The sequence below is a fragment of the Dermatophagoides pteronyssinus genome, unplaced genomic scaffold (genome assembly GCF_027571235.1).
Source record: "Dermatophagoides pteronyssinus isolate colony J.1.1.1.1 unplaced genomic scaffold, Derpt_VIB-CSIC_2022.12 sq0035, whole genome shotgun sequence".
NCBI lineage: Eukaryota > Metazoa > Arthropoda > Arachnida > Sarcoptiformes > Pyroglyphidae > Dermatophagoides > Dermatophagoides pteronyssinus.
This window is the reverse complement of record NW_027461559.1, coordinates 60,001-81,626: the sequence shown is the minus strand read 5'-3', so window position 1 is coordinate 81,626 and position 21,626 is coordinate 60,001. Positions and strand designations below refer to the sequence as shown.

Genomic DNA, 21,626 nt, shown 5'->3' with positions numbered 1-21,626 from the left:
TAAACGAACGAACAATGAAATGATGCGATTATGGTGTGTGACCATCAAATCAAGGGTTCAAAAGTTTAATTTCATTTTTTTTGGAAATTTTTTTTTGTTTTTCGAAAATGAAAGTCCAAGTTTTCAAGTTTTATTACGTTTTTTATTTTGTTTGAAAATTGGTTACAGTCCAAAATAAATTGATTCTAATCACAGCTATTTATTATTATTATTTTTTGGGAGAAAAAAAAAGATTCAATAATAAAAAGGGTGATGAATGGTGGTTGGGAAAGAAAATTCCGTTTTGTTGGTCACCGGATTTATTTTTGTTTCAAAAAAATTTTGTTTCAATTATAGTTCTGATGTTGGTGGTGGCACTTCGGTAAATATTCGTATTCCATGCATATCACGAATTTCATTTTTTAAAATCTAAATGTAGAAATTATCGATGAGAGAAATAAGAATTTTGATTGAAAGAAAGAAAAAGAAACTTACATTTGAAACGGTTAAATGTTGTTTAACTTTTGTCATTCCTTGAAAATCCATAGTGGCAATATAAACTTCAAACATTGAACCACAACCACCACTTATATCTTTAACAATAATTTCTTTTGCATTTGGAAATGATTTATTTAATAATTCATTGATTCTTTGTTGAAGTTCAACACTCATTGATGATGTGGATGATGATGATTGTGAAACTAATCGTAATTGAATTGAATTAAATGGTAATATCATTGAAGATGATGATGGTCGTATGAATTGATTAAACAATAATGATGTCTGATTTAAAATTAAATAAACTTTAAAATTAAAAATTAAAAATCAAATAAAAGCAAACTTACTTTTGAATTAAATAATCGATTTAACATTTTTTTAAAATTAATAAATTATTTTTAAAAGAAAAATTTATTTAAAAATTAAGGTGAATTTTTGAAGAATTTTTTTGCATTCGAATCACATGTGTCCAACCGTATCCATAAACGACATGACAGAATTCGCAAATTCGAATCTTTTTTTGTTTTCCTGTTTGTTTGTTTGTTTGAAAAAAATGAATTGGCGCCAGAATCAAGAGAAAAAAAATGACTCAATTCTTTTTGGATGTTTTCCTTTTTCAATCATCTTATCACCTAATATATAGCCTTTGATTCTGTAAAAAAAAGTATCGATCTATAGATTCTTGTTTACCACTACTACCAAAGGAACAACAATTATACCTATAGGTCCGTTGAAAAAAAAACATTCTGTTTATCGATCGTTATTATTTTATTCATGTTTGTAATGTTTTTGTGAAGTTATAACGGACAATAAGATATATTGTTTGCTTGTGCATAGATATATAACACAGCCATTATAATTGAAATGATGTTAAAGAAGATGATGATGGTAAGTTATATTTTTTTTTTCCAAAATGATGCGGCCAAAAGTTTTCATTTGTTTTGTTTGTTTGTTTCAATATATTTGAATGAGAATGTCTAGTAAGTAGTTTAATAATTCAAGAATATTCTTACCAAGTTATAATACTATATATAAAAAAAAACTGTATTCATTCTTTCTATTGATAATTTGGCCAATATAATGAATTCAAGAATGAATCATAATAGAAAAGAATTTCAAGTTTGCTTTTTTTGGTTTGATGGTGACTTTTATGATATAGCATCTTCACCATTTTCTTTCTATTCAGCATCCAATATAATTTTTATAGTTTGAAATGCTAGTTGATGTTAGAATTTGACTTGCACCAAAAACAACAATGCAGCCAACCGAAAATTCTATAGTTCCAGATGCGCTTGAACGATAATTTCTTTCAATTCTCTTTTTCACTGTTTCATTATAAGAATTTTGTTTGACAATCGTATTACACACACACACACACACACAAAAAGCATCAAAGTCATTTCTTTTTAATGATAATGATGATTATCATTTCAGTTTCCTTTTTTCTCTGTGTGTGTGTTCCATTTTTGTATAATATAAATGAGCTCAGAATCAGTTCTTGAATTTGCCATAAACAAAGAAGCCAGTAGCCTAAGTAAACAAATTTGTTTAGTTATCATTATAATCATCAGATGAAGATTTTTATCTATACACATTTAAACAGTTTGGTTTCATCAAACAATAATAATAACGAAATAAATAGAAATATAATAACAACAAGAAATATTTACAGGCAACAATCGATCAATCAAATTGAATCAAATATTGATCCCCAGCAACAACATCATCATTTATCACAACAACAACAACATCGAGATTCGTCGTCATCCGAACATCATTTACAACAACAACAACAACATCAACGTGAAGAAAGATCTGGATCACGTTCGTGGACAATCAAACGACCAACAATGGGTGACATTCGACGACTTTCTCCACCTGGACTTAAAGATGTAATTTTTTTTTTTTTGATTTTTGATTTTTTCTTGAATGATACCTGATTGAAATTTGTTTTTTGTACAGGAATTACCACCGAACGATGATGAACAGAAAAATTGGAAAGGTATCCTAATATCATTGTTGGTTATATCGACAATCTGTTCATTCATATTTCTTTCGATTGTATTGATGACACCACGTAAGAATCTGATTTTTTAAGAAATTCCTTTTCAACGAATTTGATTTGATTTCATTTTCTTTCTATTTTTTCTAAACAGATATGGATTTTTCCAATAAAAAAGAACCATTAAAAATTGAAGATTTTATACTTGAAGGTTATGAATCAAGAAATTTTAATGGTTCATGGATATCATCAAAAGAAATTCTTTATAAAGAATTAAATGGTTCAATTTGTATTTATAATATTGAAACAAAACATAAAGAAATGATATTGGATGGTGCATTAACGGTAAGAAGAGGATTTTTTTCATTTTGATTGTAATTAATTTTTTAATTTTTTTTTTTGAAAATCAAGCATCAATATGAAGTACAACGTTTTATGATATCACATGATCATCGTTATTTATTATTAGGTCATGATTTTAAACGTACTGGTTCATATACAATACTTGGTCGTTTTACCGTATATGATACAAAATTACATACATTTACACCATTACGTTTAAATCAACAACAAATTGAAATTGATATGCATCAATATGCTAATTGGATACCGGATCATTCATTAATTTTATTGATTAATCGTAATAATATTTATCTATTAACACCGTTAGGCGTTATACAACATATACTTACGGAAAATGGTAAAGATGAAATAATTTATAATGGTATACCGGATATATTATATGAAGAACATATATGGAATATTGATAATGGTATTTGGCTTAAATCATATATTGGTGGTTGGATGATGATATATTCAACTATTGATAATACACAAGTTGAACAAGTACCATATATTATTTATGGTAAATCATCATCAAAAAATGAAACACAATCATATCAATCGATTTATGCAGATAAATCACCTGGTTATGTTATGTATCCTAAACTTTATTCATATCCATATTCAAAACCGGGTAAAAATATACCACGTATTTCATTAAGTGTTACAAAATTAAATGAACGAAATCAAATTGTATATAAAAATCAACCGGTTACACCACCATTTGATCGTCATGAATCTGATTTTAATGATCATTATCTATCAACTGGTCCTGTTTGGATATCACCATATGAATTTATTGGAATATGGACTAGACGTACACAAGAACATGCTATTATTGGTAAATGTCGTGAACAAACAGCCGAATGGCAATGTGAAAAATTAAGTGAAGAAAAACAATTACGACCAGTCGGATCATTAGTTTTACAATCACGTCCAATTATATCGGCAAGTGGTGATCGATTATTTTTAATATTACCAGTTAGTGATGGTTTGGCAGGAATGTATGATCATATTGCACAGATTACGTTTGATGGAAAAAAACAATTCTTAACACATGGTCAATATGTTGTTACATCAATTTTTGCCTATCGTGAAGATCTTAAAACATTATATTATTCGGCAAATATTGTTGATGAACCGGGTATTCGTCATATTTATTCACTAAGACATCATAATAATTCAAATGAACAACATTTTGTCAATTGTATATCATGTAAAGTGAATGCAACTTGTCTTTATAATAATGCACAATTTAGTCCGGATGGAAAATATTTTATTCTTGAATGTTTAGGACCGGATTATCCAATTTTCTATCTAATGGATACAGAAACAGAAAAAATAATCGAAATTCTTGATACAAATGATCGTTTACGTCGATGGTCGGATAAATTAGCCATACCAAAAGTAAGACAATTTTCAATTAAAACTAGTCGTCCAGGAAATTATTGTATACGAATTCAATTAATAATACCATTAACGGTAAATGAATTGGATGATGCACGTTATCCATTATTGATCGAAGCAAATCGTATGCCCGGTATACAAAATGTTAATTATTTAAATAAAATTGATTGGTTAAGATATTTATCAAGTCGAAGAGAATATATAACCGCACGAATTGATACACGTGGTAGTGGTTTTCAAGGTGATCGTCATCAATATTCAATTTATAAACGTATCGGTGAATTAGAGATTGAAGATTTAAAAATTGCTTTAACATATCTAAAACAATTACCATATATTGATCATTCAAAAATTGCCATTTGGGGTCAAGAATATGGTGGTTATTTATCAACGGCATTTTTAGCATCGGAAAATTCTGTAGCATGTGCTGTTGCTGTATCACCGATTACAAGTTGGAAAAATTATTGTAAGGATTTTTTTAATGAAAAACATTGTTTGAATTTCTAAAAAAAATTTTCTGTTTCAAAATATTTTAGTATCAGTATTTGCCGAAAGATTTATGGAAACACCGGAAGAAAATTATCTTGGTTATGAAAAAAGTGAACTAATGCAATTAGCACCATTACTTAAAGGACGAACATTAAATCTTGTTCATGGTACAATGGATCGTAGAGTTAATATACAACATACAATGCAATTTATTAAATCATTAACAATGAATGCTGTACAATATCAAAGCCAGGTAATGAATGAATGAATCATTGATTTTTCTTTAAAAAATTTCAATTTTTTTCCAAAAAAAAAATTAGTTTTATCCGGATAGTGGTTCATTAGAAACATGGGATCTATTAATACGTTATCATTTTTATCGTACAATGGAAGATTTTTTTGCCAAATGTTTTCAAGTTGAAGCTGATGATTATGAAGATGATCTAATACCAATAACTAAAGTTATTAAAGGAAGATTTAAACATACATAAGCGGAAAAAACAAATGAAAATGAAAAGTTCATCATCAAATCATCACCAAAGAAGTGTCTTGATAAAGTGTTTTGTGTTTTGATGCACACATTGCCCAATTATATACACACCGTTTTGTTGAATTTTTGCCACCAAGTATGCATTTTTCACCAAATAATGAATAATTCGTGTATTTCATTTTCACTTCGTTCTAATATTCACTCTCTGTACAGAATCCAATGTTTATCACAAACACACACACACACATCAATCAGTATTATTATTATTATTATAACCCTATTGATATTTATTAATTAATTACTATATAGAGACAGAAAAGTGTGACAAATTTTAAATAAAATCATTCAATTTTTTTTTGAAGGGGGGGATCAATGGAAAAAAAAGAGGGACCAAAGAATTAATTAAATAAAATGATGTTGTTGTTGTTTGAGTAATTTGTTTTTGAATCACAATTTTTGAAAAGAAAGAAAAATATTTATGAATTTGTTGGTGGACCTGATGACGTTGATGATGACGACGATGTTGATGTTGATGATGAAGTTGATGGTGATGATAATGTAGATGGATCACCATCACTCATATTTGGTGTTTCAGTAAACGTCATACAAAATTCACCAATTTTTGTCAATTTACCATGACGACCCATATATAATGTTAATGCACCTTTATGAAATGTTGCATAGCTATTGAGAAAGAAAGAAAGAAAGAAAAGAGAAAAATTGATTGATTTTTTTTTTGGTTGAAAATTTTCGAATAAAATCACTTACCAACGTGTTATATGACATATATCACCTGGTTGAACCGTTGCGCCTAATTCATCATAAAGACACATATTTATACAACCAGTACGATCGGCAAATCTCATTACACGTATTTCATGATTATCTTTGGTTATTAAACGTGAAACTTGTTTTTTAAAAAAAAATAAATAAATTGGTTAGCAAATGAAGAAAAAAAAATCAAATGTTTTTATTACCAATTTCAACTGCAATTGCAATAACATTCAATTTGTTCGATGGTGCTTTAATATCTTTTATTGAATCAATTTTATCGGTCATATTTATCTGATTAATCGAATAGCCCATAATATTTTTTATAGGAAAAAAATATATTTTAATTACAAAAAAAAAATTAAATAAAAAAATATAAGTAAATAAATAATTCAAAACGAAAAAAAAATGCTCCAAATTCTGGATTTTTTATAAAAATATAAATGTCCTGTTCATAAACGATAGGATTGATAATTTAAAGAGTCACGTTGTGTTTATATTTTTCCAATTTTTTATTGATGATGATCATTTTTACTTTTTAAATTCAAAACTAATTTTGTTTTGTGCCTTTAATTTTTATTATCATCCATTGTCTTGTTGTAATTCAATCATAAATAGTTGATAAAAAAAACTATCTAAAGTGTAATATTTCCTTTAGTATTTTTTGTGATATTTGATGAAAAAAGGTAAGACATCGACATTAATGATGATTTTTGATTTTAAAATTCTTGTTTTTTAAAAAAAGAATGGCAGATCGATTAACGCAACTTCAAGATGCCGTAAATGTACAAGCAGAAAATCTATGCAACAGTATCGGTTTGTTGCAACAAAGTTCACGACCAACACCGTTTCCAGAATTTGCTACATTTTCTCGTTCTCCAAGTACAGCATATAAACAGGTATTAATCGAAGCTGGAATACCTGTCGAAATTGATGATATTGATAATAATGTTGATCAAAAAGAAAATAATATCGTTAAAAATGGTCATGATAATTCGAATATTATTAATAAATCTACGGAAAAATCATCAAATAGTGATTTAAAACAAAATGGTGATTCATCTTTAATGATCAATGGTGATGGTAGCATTTTACAACAACAACAACAACAACAACAATCATTTCCTGATCCTGGTGAAAATTCAAAATTTTTTGCCAAATTAATAACAAAAACAGCAAAAGATATTGATTTAATTATTGATTCATTACCAAATCGTGAACTTGAATCTGATCTACAAGAAGCACATATAAAAGTATTGGAAATGGAAAATCATGATGAACAAAAAAAATTAGAAACTGTTATCAATCAAGCTGAACAATTATTGGATGTAATCAAAAATGCATTAGAAGATATTGCTCAAAATCAGATGCGAATGAAACAATTAGAAGCACAAATGCTTACATCATCGACAACATCAACAACATCATCCTCGTCATTATTATCATCAACAACGAATAAAAATACCATACAATCATCGACAAGAATCTTACATAACATTCTTGATGATCACCATTCACCTGATTAAATTATGATGATAATCAATACGGAAATTCTTATTCCAATGGCACCATCAACATAGGATTTTTTTTGATTTTTGATAATGGACATGTACTTTATTTGTCTGAAAAAAGAATTTTCTTTTTATTATTTGAATTCTTATTATTAATAAAAATAATCCGTTTGTATTCTGGGCTGATTTGTTGTGATTGTTGGATAAATAAATAATTTGTAAATTTTCGTTGAATTTTATTTTGAAAATAGACAAGAGGAAAAAAATATAATAATAATAATAATCTGTTTGCTTGCTAAATAACAGCAACATTAACATAAATATTGCACAAATATTTTTTTTTCTCAATCCGATAAACAATTTTTTGTATAATTAAGGGTTGATAATAACAAAGAATATATATTGTATGTGTGTGTGAATGTAGGTCAATCTTATTTAGAGAGAATGGTGCAAATTCAAATAAATAACGAACAATAATCATTGATTGATTGATTAATCAAAACACCAAAAACAAATATATCACATTAAACAAATTTTAGTTTGTTTGGTTTCTCTGTTTTTTTTTTGTTTTCGCCAACACTTTTTTGTTTTCTTTCACGAGAATCATCAGTTTTCATTCATTCATTCATTCAGTGAATATAACGGTGGGTGAATTTTCAATTAAAATTTGGATGTGTGAATCAGTTTTTTCTTCAAATAAATAAATCTCTTTTTGGATAGAAGAAAATAATTGTAATTCCATCAGGAAAAAAAAATAGAAATATAAAATCTTGAATGATAATCTTGATTTTTTTGTTTCATCAATGGTTAATATTAGCTGCTAAGATTACGATTAATTGAATTTTAATCGATAAACGATGATGATGGTGATTTGATTTTCATTTGTTTTCAATCGATTGTTGATAAAATAAATAAATAAATTTTTTTTTTACTCTGGAAGCTCTATTTTGATGAATAAATTGAATGATGATTTTTCTGATTGAATAATTATCTTGTTGATTTCGTTTATCGTTGTTGATGAATCATTACATTTCAAAAAAGGAATGTTCACTTCCAATTATTTCAATCATTCTCATTCATAAATACATCATCATTATACAGGACAGTATTATTATTTGATTACACAAGACTAGAATAGAATAGAAAATTAGATTCTTTAGGCAAAATTCTGTTGTTGTAAATATATAGTGTATGTATAATGTATTTATGTATGTTTGTTAAGATTCTTGGTGATATCAAATTCGAATCATTTTCATGCTACATTTATTCGATTCTATTTAGACATTTTTTTTTGTATTGGGATCATAGATATGTGTCGATATAGAAAAGAATGAAAAAAACATTCGAATCATTAATATCATCTCCTGTTCGATAATTTCAATTGCTTGAAGGCAGGAATATCAAGAATTTGATTGAACATTTTTGTTTTATTTTTTGAATGAATAAATTCTCTATCGATCATCATCATCATCATCATCATCATTATAAATGCTTGAAAGAATTTATCCATGTAGCCGATGGATATGATAATGATAATGTTGTTGTTATTAGATGATTATTAAGTAGGTCGATTTCTTTTCTTTTCTTTTTCATTTTCAATTTCAAATGATGTAATTTTGTTTTTTCTGGATGTTTCTTGCCTTTTCTTCCTTCTTGGTGTGTAGGCGTTTGTGTGTAGGTGAGTGTTTGAATTATATAATTCTGGTGATGTAAATACATAACCAGAATTTTAATATATGTTTTCTTTTTTATCATGTTTTTGCACTAGGTGTGTGTGTAGGTAGGTAGATTGAAAAAAATGAAGAATAAAGAAGAAAAGTTCAAGAGAAAACTGATACATAAAAAATTTGGAATTAAAAAAAAAATTCATTCATTTCGAAAGACAAAGTTGTTTGATGAAGAAAGAAATGTTAACAATTTTTCGACTGTCCAATGTTTGTTTGTTTGATTTTGAAAATGAAAATGAATCGATGAATGGAGAGAGAGAGAAGTCTTGACATACAAAAAAAAATTGATTTTTCGTTTTCAAGAATATTCTGGGTAAATATAACAAGTGTTTGTTTGTCGTTTCTTTTCTTTGTGAATGTTATTTTTGACATGAATTTTTTCTTCCTTTTTTTTGTGTTCGACAAAAAAAAAATAAGGGATGTTAATGACGATAATAATAAAACAAATGTCTCTAAAAGTTGATTTTTAGTTTTAGATTTTTGTTTCTGTGTAAAATGTATGTGTGTTTAAAATTAGCTTCTGGTGCTTGTTAGAGGTTGTCAATTCTTCTTTTCAAAAAAAGAAATAAATGGCAAAGTTTTTCTGTTTGCTGCCTGTTTGTGATTATTTAATGGTCCTGTACAGTCGGCCTGATTCTGTGTGTGTGTGTGTAAATGGATTCTTGTCGTTTTTTTTGTTGCTGCTTAGAGAATGCACTTTGATAAAGATTTTCGTTTGTTTTTTTTTCTTCAAAATTCTCGCTAGCAAATGAGAATTAACAAATGTCTAAGTGTGTATGATGTGTGGGTGAATAATAATGATGATGATGGTGGATGATGAATAATTAAAGTAATAAGATTTTTTTTTTCATTTCATTTCAAACAAACCAAATGTTTTAATGTCGTTTAATGACAATTCTCAATATATGTTTTTCCCGCATATCAAATTCAAATAAAATTTGCATATAGAATTTATCATCACTATTTGATGATGATGTGTGAGACTAGTAGAGAAACTTTTGAATGAATGAATTTTTCCATTGGAAAAAATAAATTTTCTTTCATTCTGATAATGCTCGTACAGTAGTTGTTGTTGTTGTCGTCGTGGTCGATGTTGTTGTAAATTTATTTTTAAATTTTTTACTATTTTTTAACATTTTTTTACTATTATTCGATGATCTTTGATTCGTTAATAATCCTTGATTATTATGCTGATCATTACAATAAAATAATAATAATTTACCGCCACCGCTACCATTATTCGATGATATTGGTAATGTTTCTTGAACTGAATGCGATCCAGAATCATTATTATTATCCAATATTGTTCGTTCCTGTTCATCTGAACGTTTCATTATTGGTGTTTGAAATTCCAATGAACTAGATTTACGTGGAAAACCAAAACGACAAAATTTTTGTAATTTTAATGAATGATTTGATTTTAATGGTGATGATGATGATGATGAAATTGATTCAGGTGGTGATTTATGTCTTTGTCGTTGTCGACTATGATTATGTATAGCAACTATTGATGATAATGATGATAAATTTATTTGATTGTTTGTTTCATCATCATCATCATCATCACCATTATTATCAATAAAATTTTGATTTTGATTTTTGATTTTTGAATCATTTTCATCATCATTATTATCATTGGATGAATTGTTTAACATTTTGTTGATAATTGTATTTGATTTTTGTTCATTATAATCATCATTGTTATTATTATAATCATCATTGCTGTTTTCATCATTTAATATTTGATCCTGATTAATATTATCACAGATTGGATGAATTAGATCATATTCTTCCATTTGTAGATTTATTTCAAGATGATTATCATCATCATCATCATCGTTGTTATCATTTGAACATAAACATGGTTCATTCACTTTGACAGGATTTTCAATGAATGTCGTTGAATTATCATCATTGTTATTGTTATCGTCGACGACACAATGATTATCATCATTACCGCAATCAATCATCAAATTATTATCGTCAATATTAATTTCATTTAAAAAATTAAATGTTTCTAATGCATCTTTTTCATCTTTACCATAACGTGAATAAATATCATCCAAACGATTTACCAATGAACAACGTGCTTTTGGTGTAAAACTTATTACAACATCTTTAAGACGACTAATCAATCCTATATATATATATGAATTGAAGAAAACGAAAGAAAGAGGAAAGGAAAATGAAAATGGTTAGAAAATTGTCAAATTCAATTTTGATTGATGCTAATTATAACGAAGAGAATGCCGGAAAAGAAAATCGACAAAACCAAAAAAAAAAAGTCGACGAACCTTTTTTTCTTTGTTGCCGAAATCGATGTAAAGCATGTAAATGTTGATGGCCAAGATTTGCATTTATATTATCCATAATGTCAACAACATTTTCATCATATGTTGTTGTTGCTGCTGTTGTTGTTGTTGAGGGTTGATTGATCGTTGATGATGTTGTTGTCGAATTTATCGAAGATGACAATGACAATGATGATGGTGGTAGAATTTTTGTATCATTCATTTTCATTAAATTCGTTGACAATGATGATGATGTTTGCTGTGATGATGATTGTTGTATCGTTGAAATTGAATTATTACCACCAACATTTGATTGTATTATCATTTGTCCATTTTGTTGGCAAACATTTCCGATCGATATTGCATTTTGATTGGAAATTTGTTGATTTTTATTATTATTATTCTTAGCTGCTGCGGTTGATGATGTTATCGTTGTCGTCGATGTTGTCGTCGTTGTTGATGATAAAGAAATTGGCTGATTAGTTTTTATGAATGAATGATTTTGATTATTTGAATGTTGTTGACTAGATTGTTGTAAATGTTGATTTTGATTTTGTTGTTTACCATTACCATTATTATGGCCAATTATTGATGATGTGGGTAAAACACTGTAATCATTTGGAATAGCCAATTGTTTTTGTTGTAATAATAATGTTGATGATGATGATGATGTAGATGTGGATGATTTTTGTAAATGTTGTTTATATGCTGTTGCTGCACGTGATAATGGTGAATTAACAATAGCAGCAAATAGACAATCAGTTTTCGATGTTGATGTTGTTGAATCTTGTGGTGATTTAATTGGTGGTGGTGAGGGCGCTGATTGCTGTTCACGCATTGATAATAATAACGGTGGCCAACGATATTCATCACGATAATTATCATTGTTTGATTTTGTCGATGTTGTCGATGTTAATGCTTGATTTTTCGATTCAATCAATGATGGTAAATCATAAATCAATTGTTGTTGTTGTTGTTGCTGTTGATGATGTTTATTAATTCGTTTACGATAACCAGAATTATCACAATTAACAAGACCATTTAAAAATAAATCATATTCAAAATCAAGTGATGATACAAAATAATCAGTACCGATTATATCACCAGTCATATATACAATATCATTATCATTATTTTTGATATTTTTATTATGATGATGATGATGATTTTTATTGTTATTCGTATAGGTAAAACCAAAACGTCCAATATTTTGTTGCTGTTGTTGATTATTGTAACTGTGATTTTTTGATGCCATCGTTCGAATTGGTGTTGATAATGTTGATGATGATGAAGACGAAGATGAAGATGATGATGCGGATGATGTTGTTGTTGAAAATTTTGTATAATAAGAAGATGCCATCGATGTGGCTGTATTTAACATTTTGTTCGCAGTTTTTCTTCTTATCAAAAATCAATTTTCAAAAAGGTTCAACGGGTTTATTTTCATTCTAAAATTTTTTTTTCTTAACCCTTTGACGATGGTGATGAATGAAAGTGAAAGCGAAAGTGAAAGTGAGAGAAAGACGAGCACCGAGATTGATTTCGTAGAAAAAATTTGATAACAAAAAAAAAAAAAATAGTGAAATGCAACCGCAGAACAAGAAGAAAGCAGAATGTTGATGATAATTCAATCAAACATAAAATTCTAGATAATTTTTTTTATTCATCATCATCATCATGGTGATGATTAAATTAAGATGGCGTGATGATGATACAGTGGATTTAGAGTGAGAGTGAGAGAGGAAACAACCGGTACATTTTTTTCATTTCATTTCATTTCATTTATCTGTTTCTCATCAACAACTACCATTGATTGATTGATGATGATGATGATGATGGCGAATACTACGACTATCTTTGTTGTGATGGTGAATGAATGAATGATGATGATGATCCAATCGTGTCAAATGTTGTTTTATGCTTATCTTGTCAGGTTGAATTTTTTTTTCTTTTTCTTCTTTGTTTTGGAGATGAAAATTATTGTCGTTCGTTTGTCGTTTGTGTGTGATTATTATCCACAATTAATCTAGTTTTTTAATGAGAGAGAGAGAGAGAGAGAGAGAGAGAAATAGAGAAACGAAATGAATTTTTAATTATATTCTTGTTCTAGATATGAAAAAATAACATTTGGGAAAAGTGAAGAAGAATTGGGGAAAGTGGAGGGAAGGAAAAAATCGAGCAGCCTGGAATTAATGAAATTTGTCCCAAATTTCTCTTTTTCTCTTCACTCAATTTGATAATCATAATAATGAAATTCACTTCACACAGACACCGGTAATTTTCTGGTTTTTTTTTCTACCCAGCAGCAGCAAAATCAAACAAAAACCAAGATACCCATTTTGGGAACGATAAATCTTTTTTTCCCGGACATTTTCATTTCGGGTAGGCAAAAAATATTGTCATTTTTTGACATTGACAACCAAAAACAATGACAAAAGAAAGAAGAAAATGTTGCTGTTGTTGTTTTGCGATCAAAAGATGTCAATTATTTCGTTTGTTTGATGATGATACAAACAACAAGAATTTAATTTAAATTTGTTTCAATCAATCAATTTTCATCAATATTTTTTTAACTGGAAAAAAATTACAAAATTGAAAATGACAATGGTAGCAACAGCCTTCCATAAAGAAACATCAATTCAATGAATTAAGAATTAACAATTTGAAAATACTGATATTTGAACGAAACAGATCAAAAGACAATGAAGAATTGATGAATTTGACAGTTGACAATAACAACAGAAATGATGATGATCAATATTGAACCATTTTTGTTGTTGTTGTTTCTTTCGTAATAATGATGATGATGATAAATATTCATGAAAAAAACATACCATTCATTCAATCAATCAATCGATCAAACATTCAATTCGTTCAAGGATTTAATTTGTTTTTTAGTTTTTTTCTGCTTGTTGTTGACACAAACAATAGAATTTTCTAATCAAAAATTTCGATGTTTTTTGTTTTTGAACACAAAAACAAAACAAAACCAGAACACCAAAAAAAAAAACCAGAACACTGAAACAAACCAAACCAAATAAATTGATTATCAATGAACCAAAAAAAAATTAATAACTTTTTTGGGAAAAACTGAATTTTTTTTTTCTCTGGTTTGTACTAATTAGACAACGAAGAGACTAAAAGTTTGATTAGAGTAATGATAGGGTGAAAATCTATGTATGTTTGTTTGTTTATATGTTTTTTTTTGCTGGTTGTTTTATGATTATCATCATCATAATCATTATCGATTGATAATTATGATGATAATGATGATAATCATAAAACAAAATCTGTCCTCAATATTTTTGTTTTATGATTGCCGATTTCGTTGATTATGTATTGATTTTCTTCAATAATGATAATGATGATGAAATTTTTCCTTCTTTTTCCCTTTTCGATTTACCATTTGATTAATGAAGTTTTTTTTTCGTTTTGTTTTATTGCTTTTCGTTACATTTATGATATCACACCATAATAATGATGATAATAATGAGGAGGATTGCATTGTCAGTTTATCAAGAAAACATTGTTTTGAAATTGAAATAGAAACCGAAAAACTAATATCAAATCAAATCAAACTAGGAATAAAATTTGATCAAATTTCTTGATGAGATTTCTTCATACTTATTCGATGACTTAATGATGATGACGACAATCCATTTAACCCAGGATATCTATCACCATCATTATCATATGATAATTAAAATCAGGAAAAAAAAGTGACATGAGGATAAAAGGAGTGAAACAACAAAAACAAATTCTTTTCAAAACAACGACAATAACACGTTACTTACCATTCAAATTTTTCTCCATAAATCATGGTGACGATCTTGTTGATGATTGAAAAACTGATTGAAACAATTGAAAAATCAAACGAAAAAAACGTAAACAAAAATGATGATAATAAACAAACGAAAAAAAAACCAAAACCAAAAAAATGTTTTTCAATGTCCTCAATGTGTGTTTGTGTGGATGTTATGAAATTGTCATTGTTTGGTTTGTTTTTATTTCTCTTTGGTTTCTTCACTGATCAATTTGTTGTTGGTTGGTTGGTTAGTTTTTTTTATATTAATTTCTGGGTAGTAGTCATGACCAGAAAAAAAAATGATGATGATGAAAGAAGAAATGGTTCGCACATGTGAAAGGGGTTTTTTCCAATTGAATTTTGCGTGTTTGTTTGTTTCCTTTGTTCAAAACCGATTAAGGTTGCTTGGTTTGATGATGATGTTGGCAATGATGGTGGTGGTGGTGGTGGTAATTTGATATTATATATCTTCAAGATTATGGACTCAAAGTGAATCCGGTTTCGATCCAAATGAGACGAATCATTTTGAGTGAAAAAAACGAAACAAAGAATATTCCGTCATATGATGATCACAAATGAAACATTGAGGGTTCCAATATCATCATCATCATTTGATTCCAGAATTTGTCCTTCAAATTCTTTGTTGTCATGTACAGAGTGTATCGGAACAACAACAGAAAAATCGAATGAATTACGTACGTAACACACACCAACAACAACAACAGAGTGGAAGAAAACTTTCAAGATAAAGAATCGGGTGAAAACAGACACAGACACACACACACACACACAATGAAATTGTAGAATATATGTGTGGATTCTTTCTTTATTTTTCTCAAGAATAATGGAAAAAAAGTCTATATAACGATTCGACAACGACGACGCAATTCAAAACACACACAAAAAGGTTTAACATCACCTATATTGATGTTGATAATAAACTAGAAGTATTCAAAATGAGAGAAGAATCGGTTAAAGAATCGTTTTCGTAAAGAAAATTTAAAAAAAAATTCTGTTGTTCGTACAATACAAAAAACGGATATATCAAAACAGCCTGATGATGATGATAAGGAAAACGCATGAAGAACATGTGAAGAATCAAGTTTTTGTTGTTGTTGTTTTGTTTTTTTTTCCAAAAACGATGTGTATATGTTGATTTCAAATGAATGAATGAATTTGTTGAATGAAAATTAATGTGATAGACATGGAATTTTCGTGTGAGAAAACACTGCTTTACGCATGATCGTGTGAATGTATTTTGATGCGCGTGAATTCCGTTTACTTCTGTAACGATTTTGTTCAAATGAAATGAAAAAATATTATTAAAGCCAATCAGGTATGAACCTAGATAGATAAATTTTTTTCGGAAATAATTGACATTTATGAAACACAAAAAAAATCAACAAAAGAAAACGGTGAAACGGTAAATCATTAACCGAATAGTTCCCTAACAAATACACCTACACACTAACCGGATTCTAATTGATCGATTACGATCAATTAGTCGATTGCCTATTATGAATTCTGTTCAATTAGAGAATATCATTCTATACCATTCTATTCGGTTTTGTGTTTGCGGACCTTGACTTCATTTATTCATTCATTTTCCTTGTTCAAAATGAAATTATGATAATGATGATTTGATTAGTTTAGCTATTTTTATATATAAAAATAGAAAAAATTATTATTCATATTACAAACAAACAAACAAACAACTTGAAAACAGTGAAAAACAATTTTGAATTTTAATTCGCATTCAACAACATCAAATTCAACGCAACGTCATGTGTTTTGTTTGTTTTAAAGCTTTATTAGCTGTTAAAACGGATTCTTTCTTTCTTTTTCTTTGCAAGAATTATGGTTGTTGTTTGTTTGTTTTTGCTTCTGGTGTTTCAGTTTGGATATTAATTAATTGAATCAAAATAATAATAATCATCATCGTCATTCAACATAAACAATGTTTGAAAATTAATTCTTCTTTTGCAAAAAAAAATTTTGAAATTTAATTTTTTTAAAAAAAAACTTTTAGAATAATTTATGCTATGTGTGTGTGTGGGATTATTGTACCGAAAAAGATTTGTTTTCAAAAAACAAAAAAGACTCCCACACACACACATCCATTTGATTCTTTTTTTTGGTTCACACTTTCATTTCAATTCTTCAATTCATTTTCATTAATAAGTTTTTTTCGTTAATTTTTTTGTTCAAATTGATAATATTTTCAATGACAAAAAACCGAAAGTGAAAGAAAACAAAATTTGTTATCATCTTCAAATGATGTTGATAATGTCATCAAGTTATCCAAAAAAAAGAAAACCTTTAGGGCATTCATTCATATCATCTCTTCTCTTCTCTTCGTTTCTTGATTCAGAAGAAAATGTTTGTTTGATTTTTGATGTTTGATATTTTTTTTCCTGTAAAGAAATTCAATTTATTAGTGAGAAAATATGAAATTATCTTGATGATTAATTGAAAGATTTTGACTGAAAGATTTTGTCAGTTATCCTTGAAATTAAATGTTATCATGTTGTGTGTGTGTGTGTGTGTAAAAGTGAAAGGATTTTTCCCATTTTTTTTGTATCCCAAAATCAATTCGATCATTACATTTAGATAAATCAATATATCAGCAGAAGAAATAGTATCTTTTTTTGGGGAAGGGGGAGGAAAAATAATTTATAATTTTTGCCCTTTCTTAATGGCGGGAAAAATTCCAGATGTCTTTTTTTTTTTTTTTTTGTTTGAATCACAGATAATGTCAAATTCATATCACATCAAATCAGATTTTCAGTTTTTTTTTCACACAAAATTACAATTTATGAAATCCAAGCTCTCTTCCAACCAAACAAATGTCATGTCATTCTTTTTTTCTCCCCCACCCCTCACCACAAATGACAAAACATGTGATTTATTAATTAAAAGCAAGAAATTATTTTGTTACAAACAAAAATTTTATTCTAAACACGAACAAATGAATGAAATCTAAATCTAAACAAAACAAAATAGAATAAACATCACCATCATCCATAACAAAACAATGAAAATCTTCACCATTCATTCATTCATTCATTCATAGGATTTTTGGATTCTTCGTGATTCATTTTGTGGCTACATCTTTTATAAATCACATTAATATTATGCACTAAACATTGAATATGATCACCTGATGATGATGATGATAATCACCATAACCATTTTATATTTTGCATGCATTTCGCAAAAAAAAAAAATCAAAAAAAGGGAAATCCTCGTTTTGCTCTCAAATAACCTTGAATGAATGAATGAATGAATAGACATTTTTATACAAGAAAAAAAGAAATGTGATATGAATTGCAATTTCATTCAAGTTTTGCAGCCATAAAATCATCATCATCATCTGATTTTTTTATAATGAAAACACATGATTTCGCAGCCAAAATCAATCAGCCAAACCCGAAAATGATAATTCATTTTTCTTTCACATTTTCCGCTAATAAATTGATTCGAAAGAAATAAAGAAATAACTGCAACAACAACAACAAATAGAAATTCATTCAAAACCAATAAAGATCATTACTGAATTTGATTATGTAAAAAAAATATATAATCTACCTGGGCAAACGAAATAAGAAAAACAAATAACGCTGACCACTTGCTGTCAACCAATGTTTTTTTTTGTTTCATCAAATATTCATGCTGATAATTGGTCGCATGATGATAATGATGAACAAACAACCGAAATAAAAGAAAAGGTATGCAGAAAACAATCGAAATTGAAAGTAACAAAAAAACCAAAATGTCTAATGGAGTTTTGGATTGATCGATGTGCACATCCAAAATATTTCAATGACACACACACACACACAGACATAGACAATTGTTTTCTGATTATACAATAGACAAATTAGTTTAGTTTTGCGTTTGATAATGATGATGATGATGAGAATAGAATTTTGAACAAAACAAAAAAAAATTTCACTTTTTTTTCTCTCTCTCTATTTATGGAATCAAATTCAGGCTACTGATTGCTGCTTCAATACACACACAAACACAATATTGGTTGGTTGATTGCTGTTCCCAGTTTTTTGATGCCAATTATCTTATTCTATTGTAATGATGATTGTTTTGAATTAAAAATTGCCATCTTTTTTTCCATTATCATCATTTTTTTTTTTTTTTTTGGTTTTGGTTTTTGTTCAAAGATAATTGTGTCAAATGAAAGAAAAAAGAGAATACTAATTGAACGAATGCAACTTTACTATTGAATGTTTTTTTTTCTCTCTCACTTCCAGTTCTATCTATTTGATTATTCGATATTTATTGATCGTTCAAAATCTATTTTGAATGATTTGATTTGATGATTTGACCATTATGAACTTGGCAACCAAAAAAAAAAACGAAAAAAAAAATCCATTTAAATAATGTCAGGTTTCGTTTGTGAATTTCGTTCATTTTATTCACATAACGCACACGTAAATATTGATTTGGATGATTTCAAAATAAAACCTTAACGATCATCATCATTGTTGCTGTTATTCTGGTTATTATTGAAATAAATTGCGATCCCAGAATTGCGTAGGGAAAAAAAATGTTCATTATTTAATCGAATATTTTTCGAAATATTATCATTTTTCTTTTCAAAAGCATATTCTGTTAAGAGAAGAGAATAAATATGAAATTTGCCTGAATAAAGCTGTGTATTTTCCATTATCTTTTCTTCTTCTTTATTGATAATTTGACATTGAAAATAAAATATAGCGATCATGAAATGATCATGAAATCGTTTTATCCATGAAAGAAAAAAACGATATTATGGTCATGTAATCAACAGAAAAGATATAGAAATCTTTAATAATCTTAACGCCATTTTTCTTCATTCGATTTTTATCGATTTTTTCTTCTTTTCTGATGTACATTTTTTTTTTTGCTAAGTTTATTGGGTAAATGTATGCTAACACACAACGTGTGTTCTGTTATTTGGTTGTTGTTGATAATGTTGACGGTGCCTGTTATTAGTTTGTATTTTCTGCTTGGCTCACATCATTCGATGTTTTTTTGCTGTTGTTTTGTTTTGTCGTTGTTAAAAGCCATTTATTTTTTTTCCTATAGTTTTTTTTTAATTAAATTAAATTAAATTAAAAACAAAATGTTTCGATCTATGATTACAGCTAAATCATTATTCCAAAATGGTCAGTATTATTATTATCATTTTAAATTTAAATAAAAAAAATTTGTAATTTTAAATTTCATTTATTTTCAAGGACAATTTCAAACAACCATAAAACGTACATTAAAATGTTCATCAATTAATAATGTAAAAGTTGGTTTTATCGGTATCGGTAATATGGGTTCAAATATGTGTGCAAATTTACAGAAAAATGGTCATGAATTAATACTGTATGATCCAAATCCGAATGCCATAAAAGATTTGATTGCTGGTGGTAATGCACGATCAGTATCAAGTCCGGCTGAAGTTGCACAACAATCTGAACGTGTTTTTACAATGGTACCATTTCCAACTGATGTATTGAATGTTTATACTGGTCCTAATGGTCTTATTGCAAATGCAAGAAAAGAAACAATACTTATTGATTCAAGTACAGTTGATCCGGAAACATCGAAAAAAATTGAAACCGAAGCAACAGCCAAAGGTATACGATTTGTTGATGCACCTGTAACTGGTGCTGTACCGGCTGCACGTGCCGGAACATTAACATTTATTGTTGGTGGCCCAAAAGAAACTGTTGATGAATTACGTGAATTATTACTTTGTATGGGTAAAAATGTTATTCATTGTGGTACAACCGGTATGGGATCAGTTGCAAAATTATGTAATAATATGATGTTAGCAATCAGTATGATTGGTACGGCTGAAACATTAAATCTAGCCAGACGATCAGGTCTAGATCCAAAATTAATGACCGATATATTGAATATAAGTTCAGGACGAACATGGGTATCTGAAGGTTATAATCCGGTACCTGGTGTTGGATCATCAACAACACCATCCAGTAATGATTATGATAAAGGATTTCGTAGTTCATTATTGGCAAAAGATTTAAATCTTGCACAATTAATTTCTGTACAATCACAATCACCAACACCAATGGGTTCAACAGCATCACAATATTATCGTATATTGGTTAATAATGAAAAATATGCTGATAAAGATTTCAGTGCTATTTATGAATTTTTAAAAGGTCAAAAAAATTAATAGATAATTGTTGAAATGTTTGTTCTTTTTTTGAACAAACACACTTTAAAAATTTTAAAACTCTCCGCGTCCATATCAAAAAATCTATTTTAAATTTTTTAAAATTTTGTTAAATATTTTTTTG

The 21,626-nt window shown here is 27.9% G+C and overlaps 6 protein-coding genes across 9 annotated transcripts; 3 read left to right on the top strand and 3 right to left on the bottom strand.

Annotated features, from left to right (window-relative positions):
• Positions 1-120: 120 nt before the first annotated feature.
• On the bottom strand, positions 121-5,423 carry LOC113795736 (bolA-like protein 3). Its single transcript, XM_075823749.1, has 4 exons — positions 5,319-5,423; positions 825-1,005; positions 475-762; positions 121-408 (listed from the first exon to the last, which is right to left on the bottom strand). The coding sequence occupies exons 2-4, from the start codon at positions 849-851 to the stop codon at positions 331-333; spliced, it is 393 nt and encodes a 130-aa protein (XP_075679864.1). The 5' UTR covers positions 852-1,005; positions 5,319-5,423; the 3' UTR covers positions 121-330.
• Positions 1,249-5,642, top strand: LOC113795732 (inactive dipeptidyl peptidase 10-like). 2 transcript variants are annotated; one of them, XM_075823744.1, is made up of 7 exons: positions 1,249-1,365; positions 2,150-2,369; positions 2,440-2,554; positions 2,634-2,824; positions 2,891-4,694; positions 4,765-4,970; positions 5,038-5,642. In XM_075823744.1, the coding sequence occupies exons 2-7, from the start codon at positions 2,328-2,330 to the stop codon at positions 5,206-5,208; spliced, it is 2,529 nt and encodes an 842-aa protein (XP_075679859.1). In that variant the 5' UTR covers positions 1,249-1,365; positions 2,150-2,327; the 3' UTR covers positions 5,209-5,642. The 2 variants fall into 2 exon arrangements, with proteins under 2 accessions (XP_075679859.1, XP_027201741.2); XM_027345940.2 differs by lacking the exon at positions 1,249-1,365 and having other exon boundaries at positions 1,813-2,369.
• Positions 3,409-6,393, bottom strand: LOC113795734 (SOSS complex subunit B2). The gene is made up of 3 exons (XM_027345943.2): positions 6,185-6,393; positions 5,976-6,114; positions 3,409-5,891 (listed from the first exon to the last, which is right to left on the bottom strand). The coding sequence occupies exons 1-3, from the start codon at positions 6,291-6,293 to the stop codon at positions 5,684-5,686; spliced, it is 456 nt and encodes a 151-aa protein (XP_027201744.2). The 5' UTR covers positions 6,294-6,393; the 3' UTR covers positions 3,409-5,683.
• Positions 6,394-6,502: 109 nt separating this feature from the next.
• Positions 6,503-7,723, top strand: LOC113795733 (mediator of RNA polymerase II transcription subunit 21-like). Its single transcript, XM_027345941.2, has 2 exons — positions 6,503-6,664; positions 6,724-7,723. The coding sequence occupies exon 2, from the start codon at positions 6,725-6,727 to the stop codon at positions 7,502-7,504; it is 780 nt and encodes a 259-aa protein (XP_027201742.2). The 5' UTR covers positions 6,503-6,664; position 6,724; the 3' UTR covers positions 7,505-7,723.
• An 898-nt stretch (positions 7,724-8,621) lies between these two features.
• On the bottom strand, positions 8,622-16,456 carry LOC113795710 (uncharacterized). 3 transcript variants are annotated; one of them, XM_075823747.1, is made up of 3 exons: positions 16,338-16,456; positions 11,511-13,533; positions 8,622-11,353 (listed from the first exon to the last, which is right to left on the bottom strand). In XM_075823747.1, the coding sequence occupies exons 2-3, from the start codon at positions 12,886-12,888 to the stop codon at positions 10,257-10,259; spliced, it is 2,475 nt and encodes an 824-aa protein (XP_075679862.1). In that variant the 5' UTR covers positions 12,889-13,533; positions 16,338-16,456; the 3' UTR covers positions 8,622-10,256. The 3 variants fall into 3 exon arrangements, with proteins under 3 accessions (XP_075679862.1, XP_075679860.1, XP_075679861.1); XM_075823745.1 differs by lacking the exon at positions 16,338-16,456 and adding an exon at positions 15,302-16,317; XM_075823746.1 differs by lacking the exon at positions 16,338-16,456 and adding an exon at positions 15,132-15,187.
• Positions 16,457-20,304: 3,848 nt separating this feature from the next.
• Positions 20,305-21,623, top strand: LOC113795712 (3-hydroxyisobutyrate dehydrogenase, mitochondrial). Its single transcript, XM_027345919.2, has 2 exons — positions 20,305-20,477; positions 20,550-21,623. Exons 1-2 carry the CDS (start codon positions 20,435-20,437, stop codon positions 21,500-21,502), a joined length of 996 nt encoding a protein of 331 aa, XP_027201720.2. The 5' UTR covers positions 20,305-20,434; the 3' UTR covers positions 21,503-21,623.
• Positions 21,624-21,626: the final 3 nt, after the last annotated feature.

Excerpts from the sequence above, each read along its gene's own strand:
- LOC113795736 (XM_075823749.1), bottom strand. The coding sequence starts at position 851 with ATGTTAAATCGATTATTTAATTCAAAA. Across the intron at positions 763-824 it reads ATCGATTATTTAATTCAAAA|ACATCATTATTGTTTAATCA; the intron begins GTAAGTTTGCTT and ends ATTTTAAATCAG. Across the intron at positions 409-474 it reads AACATTTAACCGTTTCAAAT|ATTTTAAAAAATGAAATTCG; the intron begins GTAAGTTTCTTT and ends TTCTACATTTAG.
- LOC113795732 (XM_027345940.2), top strand. The coding sequence starts at position 2,049 with ATGAAGATTTTTATCTATACACATTTAAACAGTTTGGTTTCATCAAAC. Across the intron at positions 2,555-2,633 it reads GATTGTATTGATGACACCAC|ATATGGATTTTTCCAATAAA; the intron begins GTAAGAATCTGA and ends TTTTCTAAACAG. Across the intron at positions 2,825-2,890 it reads TATTGGATGGTGCATTAACG|CATCAATATGAAGTACAACG; the intron begins GTAAGAAGAGGA and ends TTGAAAATCAAG.
- LOC113795734 (XM_027345943.2), bottom strand. The coding sequence starts at position 6,293 with ATGGGCTATTCGATTAATCAGATAAATATGACCGATAAAATTGATTCA. Across the intron at positions 6,115-6,184 it reads TGCAATTGCAGTTGAAATTG|TTTCACGTTTAATAACCAAA; the intron begins GTAATAAAAACA and ends TTAAAAAACAAG. Across the intron at positions 5,892-5,975 it reads ATATGTCATATAACACGTTG|CTATGCAACATTTCATAAAG; the intron begins GTAAGTGATTTT and ends CTTTCTCAATAG.
- LOC113795733 (XM_027345941.2), top strand. The coding sequence starts at position 6,725 with ATGGCAGATCGATTAACGCAACTTCAAGATGCCGTAAATGTACAAGCA.
- LOC113795710 (XM_075823747.1), bottom strand. The coding sequence starts at position 12,888 with ATGTTAAATACAGCCACATCGATGGCATCTTCTTATTATACAAAATTT. Across the intron at positions 11,354-11,510 it reads TCGGCAACAAAGAAAAAAAG|GATTGATTAGTCGTCTTAAA; the intron begins GTTCGTCGACTT and ends ATATATATATAG.
- LOC113795712 (XM_027345919.2), top strand. The coding sequence starts at position 20,435 with ATGTTTCGATCTATGATTACAGCTAAATCATTATTCCAAAATG. Across the intron at positions 20,478-20,549 it reads TAAATCATTATTCCAAAATG|GACAATTTCAAACAACCATA; the intron begins GTCAGTATTATT and ends TTTATTTTCAAG.